Source organism: Gymnodraco acuticeps, unplaced genomic scaffold (assembly GCF_902827175.1).
Source record: "Gymnodraco acuticeps unplaced genomic scaffold, fGymAcu1.1, whole genome shotgun sequence".
NCBI lineage: Eukaryota > Metazoa > Chordata > Actinopteri > Perciformes > Bathydraconidae > Gymnodraco > Gymnodraco acuticeps.
In genome coordinates this window covers 8,646-15,853 of record NW_022990730.1, presented here as the reverse complement: position 1 = coordinate 15,853, position 7,208 = coordinate 8,646, and the positions used below count along the sequence as shown (strand labels likewise).

The following is a 7,208-nucleotide window of genomic DNA, read 5'->3' as shown; positions in this document are numbered from 1 at the left end:
ACCAATTTCCCCAAATCTGTGGCGGAAAATGTAAGGCGGGGCCTCTCATATGACGCACACCTGTTCCACTCTTCGTTTTCCGAATGCCAGGAAGTTTTCTTGCCTCGCTTCTGAAGCAAGTGACTCGGAAGACATGTGCTACCAAGCAAGCGTACTCGACATTGAGAAACACCCCATGTGCTACCGAGGTGTCCCTGAGCAAGGCACCGTTCCCTACACTGCTCCCCGGGCGCCGTTCATAATGGCAGCCCACTGCTCCTAACAGTAGGATGGGTCAAATGCAGAGAAACTATTTTGTTACATAGTACCTGTACTGTGTGATGACAAGAAAAGTGGAAGAAAAGTTCCATTCGTCCCATAGCAATGTCGTCAGTTTGCACACTTTGCGTCTAAAAAGATGATTCTAACCACAGGTCATCCTCCAAATCAGAAGCTCAACTGCTGCTTTAATTGCAATCACTTAATTGATATTATTTCTGATGAGTTAAAAATAAAGGGAGGCCTTGTTCAAACTCATTTCAGTAATAGGATGTTCTCACAAGCACATAAAAGTGAGCCATAAAACCAGACAGCACACCGACTGAAAACACTCTCTGCTTAGTGAGGAACGCATTTAGATCCAAGCTCTGAGTAAACACACATATTTGTTGAAGACTTAAGAGCTAGTGCACATCCTATGTTATAGCTGACTTTAGCATCCCAAACAACCATTAGCGCAAAGGCACTCAGAACAATGACTTTGACTTTAATTAAGTCAATTCTCACACAACTGTATTAGGTCAGTTGAAAGTTGAAACTAATATTTAAATTTCATATTATTGCTTAAAATAAACCTTTAACAGTTAAGTGAAATCTTAAGACACAATACATTTGATTTAGGTCAACGTTTCATTTTCTTCAGGTTAGAATCCAACAACAATGACCACATGTTGCACCAGCTTCTGGAGCCTGTAAATGCATCTGCATGGGCAAGGACATTTTAAAGGTCCCCTATTGTACTGTTTTTCATCAATATATTAAAGGTCTCAGATATATACAGAACATGTCTCTGAAGTGTTTGGCTCCAAACACCAAACAGATCATTGCAGCATTACCCATAATCCCCTCTGTTTCAGCCCTGGTTCCAAAGAGCTGATTCTCTGTCTGTTACTTTAGATGAAAATAAGGAGCCCCTCCCCACGCCCCTCAGAGAGAGATTTGGTTAAAAAGAACACAATGGTGCTCTAGGAGGGGATTCAGGTGATAAGGTGGGGGGGGGGGTTACCTTGGTTGCTGATTGGCTAATGGTTACTCAAGACAAAACATCGTTATAACATCATAAAGTGGCCAAAATCTGATCAGCTCATTTTTAGACAGGTTTTTATAGAAATGGATCAAAAAGAGAGAGAATCTTTGTTCCTGAAACTTTCAGAGTCTCTTTCCACAGAGGGGACACATGTTGATGTAGAAGAGACATGAAGAAGAGGGGACACATGTTGATGTAGAAGAGACATGAAGAAGAGGGGACACATGTTGATGTAGAAGAGACATGAAGAAGAGGGGACACATGTTGATGTAGAAGAGACATGAAGAAGAGGGGACACATGTTGATGTAGAAGAGACATGAAGAAGAGGGGACACATGTTGATGTAGAAGAGACATGAAGAAGAGGGGACATATGTTGATGTAGAAGAGACATGAAGAAGAGGGGACACATGTTGATGTAGAAAAGACATGCATCAGCTCTTACCTCGATGAGGAAGTCCCCCGTCCGGAGCCCCGCCTGCCAGGCCACCCCCCCCTCATCCACCGACTCCAGGTACTGCAGGGCGGGGAAGGCGGGCGTGGGAGTGAACTCCTCGATGGGCGTGTCCGCTGACAGGAGGGAGGAAGAGGAGGGAAAAGATTATAGAGAAAGCTGTGTCTATATTGGACATATCTCTACGACCGATATCTCAGACGTTCGACAACTCAAACTAAAATGGCTCACTGTTGGTGCCTGCATCACGTCTTTTTCTGTCAAGCTTTAACACAAAAAAACTAAAACAACTTCCTGTCTCCCCAGTCCTGAGTCTTTACCTGATTAACTGACCTGCATAATATCATTAAACTGACTCAGGTAGCCCAGCTGTCCTGTTGCTGTTAGACCTGACAGCTGCCTTTGACACTGTGGACCATAGCATCCTGTTGTCACGGCTTGAACAGTCCGCAGGCATCACAGGCTCTGCCCTTGCATGGTTCAGGTCCTACCTGACAGACCGTAGCTTCTCAGTGCAGCTAGGTACCTTCTCCTCTGCCAAAGCCCCTCTTACCTGTGGGGTTCCCCAAAGCTCGATTCTGGGCCCCATCCTTTTTCTACTGTACATACCTAAGTTCAATTCTCACAAAACACAACATCCCCTTCCACTGCTACGCCGACGATGTACAGATCTATCTGCCTCTCAATTCAAATGTCAACTAATTACAGATATTGATGCACTGCTTAGCAGAGATCAAATCCTGGCTGAGCCAAAATGTCCTCAACCTCAATGAGAGCCAGACTGAGGTTATCTTTTTTGGACCCCAACCTCCAGCCTCCCCGGTTGATATTCTGGGCTCCCTCAAAAATAATATCCTCCCCTCTGTCACGAACCTTGGAGTGACCTTCAATAGCGCTTTTAAATTCGATAAGCAGCGTAGTCAAATCCTGCTTTTTTAAAATACGACTATTGGCCAAGACCAAGTCGTTTTTATCTTTTAAAGACCTGGAAAGGGTTATTAACGCCTTTGTTACCTCGAGACTGGATTACTGCAACGCTCTGTACGTGGGTATGGACCCGGCGTCAATTAAACGCCTGCAGCTAGTGCAGAACGCAGCTGCACGTCTTCTCACTGGCCACAAAAAGCGTGACCACATCACCCCAATTCTGGCTTCACTGCACTGGCTTCCAGTTCGGTTCAGAATTGATTTTAAAATCCTTTTATTTGTTTTTAAAGCCCTAAATGGGCTGGCTCCGGCCTATACAGCAGAACTCCTCCATCGCTACACCCCAGGCAGAGCATTAAGGTCGGCTGACCAGCTGCTGCTGGTAGTGCCCAAGACCAGGCTCAAAACCCGAGGGCTGTTTTTTATATATCTGTTGTAATTTATTGTCTTTTATTGTGATTGTAGTAATGTGTTTTTATGTGATTGTAGTATTTATTACATGTACAGCACTTTGGCCCGACCAAAAATCGCTTTTAAATGTGCTTTATAAATAAACTTTGATTTGATTATTATTATCGTTAGTAAAGCAGCAGTTTAAGTTAAAAAATAATAAATAAATAAAAATAATATCCAGCTTCTGGTCTCCTCAGTCCCTTAGACTTGTGTTCTTACTGACATAAACAGCATATCAAAAATAATGAAATAAATAAATAAAAGCAATAATAATTGTGACTTTTTTACATTTTTAGTCACGGTTCAAAAAATGGGGAAAAATATACAACTTTTGTTCGCCTCAATCCCGACTTTTGTCCTGATAAAAAGACGATATCAGTACATTAAATCACATGAACAGCAAGCTGCCATGAGACTGGGTTGCAATAGGCTCTGATTTTGGAGTGTACTGTCCCTTTAGGAACACTTCAAACCACCATGCAAACAAGAGATGATTCCACGCACATGCAGACCAAAACATTATGTTTAATAGTGCATTTTGCTTTTAATGTTTCAACATCAGTCAACACTGTATGCTGGCTCCGTCTCCCTCTTGCTCTCGGGAAGGTTACAAAAACTGGGAGAAACCAGTGGTGACAAGTGACACTTCCTATAACTCATCCCAGTACTGGAAGCACCAGAGAGAGGAGAGGGGGGGGGGGATTCTGGGGATTTACATGAATGTGATGATGAGTTTCTTTGGGTGGTGTCTGCCTGAATGTGTGACACAGAGGAGGAGAAAGATGAGGATGGAGATGGAGAGTAAAAAAGAAAAACGTCAGAGAGCAGAGGAAAGGATGTGAGCTTATGTGACAGCTCAAGTGCGTGCGTGCGTGTGTGTGTGTGTGTGTGTGTGTGTGTGTGTGTGTGTGTGTGTGTGTGTTCACCCCCGTGCAGGATAAGCTTGACTGGGTCAGTTCCCCCGGGGTGATAGCAGAGTGTGTCAGAAGGACTAGAACCTTCCTCATGTTTTTTGTTTTGTTTTTTTAAACCAATTTCCTCTTCTTCGTCTCTGCCTCCTCTCTTTCTTAAAAAAAAAAGACTGAATACTAAATTCTCGACAGTAACCCCGGCGTAGACCAATCGCACAGTTGTGGAATGCAACGTGGATTATGACATGGCGAGAATCGTCATAGAAAGAGACGCAGCAGCTCAAACTGGCTATTTTTAGAGCCAATCTCATGGCCTGGAGGAACATCAAACTGCATGTGTGTATCACAACAACTCATCATGTGGCAGGGGGGGGGGGGGGGGGGGGGGAGTTGTCCAGATACAACGCAGGTACACACCAGACACATAAACCAGAAGCAGATTCAAAAGAGGTATTTGAAGTCGTATTAAGAGCTTTTTGCAGCCCTAAAAGGCAGATTTAACCTTTAAGACACGCAAAGAAAATAAAAATGAAGGCAAGTTTTGAGGGGGGGTTAACGTCAACATGCCGTCATAATGCATCTGACACTTCTACTGTGTGTGTGTGTGTGTGTGTGTTTGTGTGTGTGTGTGTGTGTGTGTGTGTGTGTGTGTGTGTGTGTGTGTGTGTGTGTGTGTGTGTGTGTGTGTGTGTGTGTGTGTGTGTGTGTGTGTGTGTGTGTGTGTGCACAAGGCCTCAGGGAAGGTCATAATAAAAGTTGCATTCAAATGTGTTTTTATTAGCAGAACTTATTTGCATGCTGTTGTTTTGGAGGGGGGGGGGCTACAGCATCACTCCATGCATTCTCCCACATAAACCTCCAAGAGTGATCTAAGAATAGCCAAGAATGCATGAAAAAAGCACCAAAAACGGGTTTGCAAGAAGTACGAAAATGCAGATTTTGCAGCAAAAATTAGTGCAGGATTTGTTGGTTTTTGTGGAATATTGTCAGAAAGAGGCAAAAGGCTTCAGGGACGGTCAGGTTAAAAGTTGCATTGAAATGTGTTTTTATTTGCAGAACTTATTTTTTTTAAAGGGGGGAGGAGGGGGGAGGCTACAGCATCACTCCATGCATTCTCCCACATAAACCTCCAAGAGTGATCTAAGAATAGCCAAGAAAAACAAAATGCACCAAATGTTTAAATGCAAAAGGTATAAATGCAGATGTTGCAGCGAATACAACTGCAACATGTGATTTTTTTTTTTTTTTTTTGGGGGGGGGGGGGCAGATTGACAGAAACAGACATGCAAAAAACATAAAAAGTCCAAATGTTTTTTCCTACCTTTTGCCCCTCGCAGCACGAAGCCAAATCCCTCATTCTCCTTCTTCTGGAGCACCACCGACTTCTCATCCACCACGCAGTCACTGTGGAGGAGATTCCGAGCAGAGCGCCCGTTAGCACAGCCCATCATCCGCAGCATAGCCACGGACGCCCTGCCCGAGTGGAGGTTCATGCTGGAGGAGGGAGAGCTAGTCCGGCCAGGGCAGGGCAGGGCAACCCCGACCCCACCCCACCACCACCACCCCCCGCCTCCTCGCTCTCTATCACACGGTATGACAGCGGCCCCGCAACAGCATCTCCAGACACACAAAAAAGGATTTGGAATAAAAAAGACGACGGAAGAAAGACGCGCGTTTCTCCGCCAAAATGCGCCGCCGCTACCGCCGCTGCGGAGGCTCCGGGCGCCGGTGAAGAAGCGACATCAGGCTGCTGTTGGTGGCCGCTTATGGCTCATGATGAGGCGGGTAGGAAAGCTGGAGATCAACGTTGTACCGGGGGGGGGGTGGAGGGAGAGAGAGCCAGATGGAGGGAGGGAGCAGTGGAGGATCGGTGTGAATGGATGTCTAAAGGTGTGCTCTGCAATCAGCTACGGAACACACCGACTGGATAGGGAGGGTGTGTGTGTGTGTGTGTGTGTGTGTGTGTGTGTGTGTGTCAGACAGAGACAGAATGGGGGGGGAGTGTGTGTGTGAACAGCAGGGTGTCATGGTTTGAACCCTGTCTAATTTACTGACTGATGTTAATTGATGTATTGAGTGATTGATAAATAATGCTGATAATGGGGATTGTGTCTTTATTAGAATCCATCAAATTGTTATCCTTTGTTAAAACAGTAAAGCTTTAATTTTTGAAACAACAACTTTTAATAATCTTTAAGGGAGTTTAAAAGGGTCCCTTGAAGAATGGATTTATTTTATATATTTTAACTATAAGACTTATATTTGTGTCCTTATTTGACCTAAATGTTAATCAATATTCCTATAGTCAAAACACTTAAAGAACCATTTAAAACATCAACTTTCTATCATTTAAAAGTTTTCACTCAACTGTAAAACAACAGTGTTCAAAATAAAACTGTTATAGGAGATTCATGGAGTCCCTTGAAATAATTTTTTATACAGTCCGATATCACACATTTTAAATTGTTTTTTGGGGACTTTACAGTTTACAGAACATGAATACGAATATGACACCCTCTGTCCTTAGAAAAACTGCTTCTAGATGTCCCGCCTCTTAGCCTATCACGTACAATGTGTTGGAGATAGCCAATAGAAGTGCCAATGTTACATAGTGATGTCACAATTTTCCTGAAGTAAACAAAGGAGTCCAATGGAGGTGTTTCATGCCGGGAGGGGGGAGTGTGTGTGAGAGAATCTTCCTCTGGAGGGAACCCAGGGATTGTGGCCTTTGCAGACCCTTTACATGCACTAAAACCTGTAGAACACACTGCAGGGAGTCCACAGAAAGTAGAAGATTATACGTTCCTGCGTTGTGAAGAATCTGGAGATGTGAAACTTAAAGGCTGAGTTAGCTGCCGCAGCCCGAGGAGCATCATCCAGTTTATATTAGCAGAGAGAGAGAGAGGTGCGACCGCCGTCCTAGCAACAGTTCCCTTAGCAACGGAAAAATCTGTCTCGAGAGTAAGGGAGGCCGACACCCACTGAAGGTTATCTCCCAGCATTCCCCCACACACACACACACACACACACACACACACACACACACACACACACACACACACACACACACACACACACACACACACAAACACCGTGACAAATTAAGATTTGAATGCAGGAATTGTACTTCTAACTATAGGACACTGCTTTGTAGTCATACTCTCCTTTATTATATACAT

The 7,208-nt window shown here is 44.2% G+C and overlaps 1 protein-coding gene across 1 annotated transcript; it reads right to left on the bottom strand.

Moving 5' to 3' along the window:
• Positions 1 to 1,729: 1,729 nt before the first annotated feature.
• On the bottom strand, positions 1,730 to 6,925 carry LOC117556484 (SH3 and multiple ankyrin repeat domains protein 2-like; the record flags this gene model as incomplete). The annotated part of the gene is made up of 2 exons (XM_034231810.1): positions 5,351 to 6,925; positions 1,730 to 1,854 (listed from the first exon to the last, which is right to left on the bottom strand). Coding segments are annotated over exons 1-2 (297 nt in total), but the record flags the coding sequence as incomplete, so codon positions are not given.
• Positions 6,926 to 7,208: the final 283 nt, after the last annotated feature.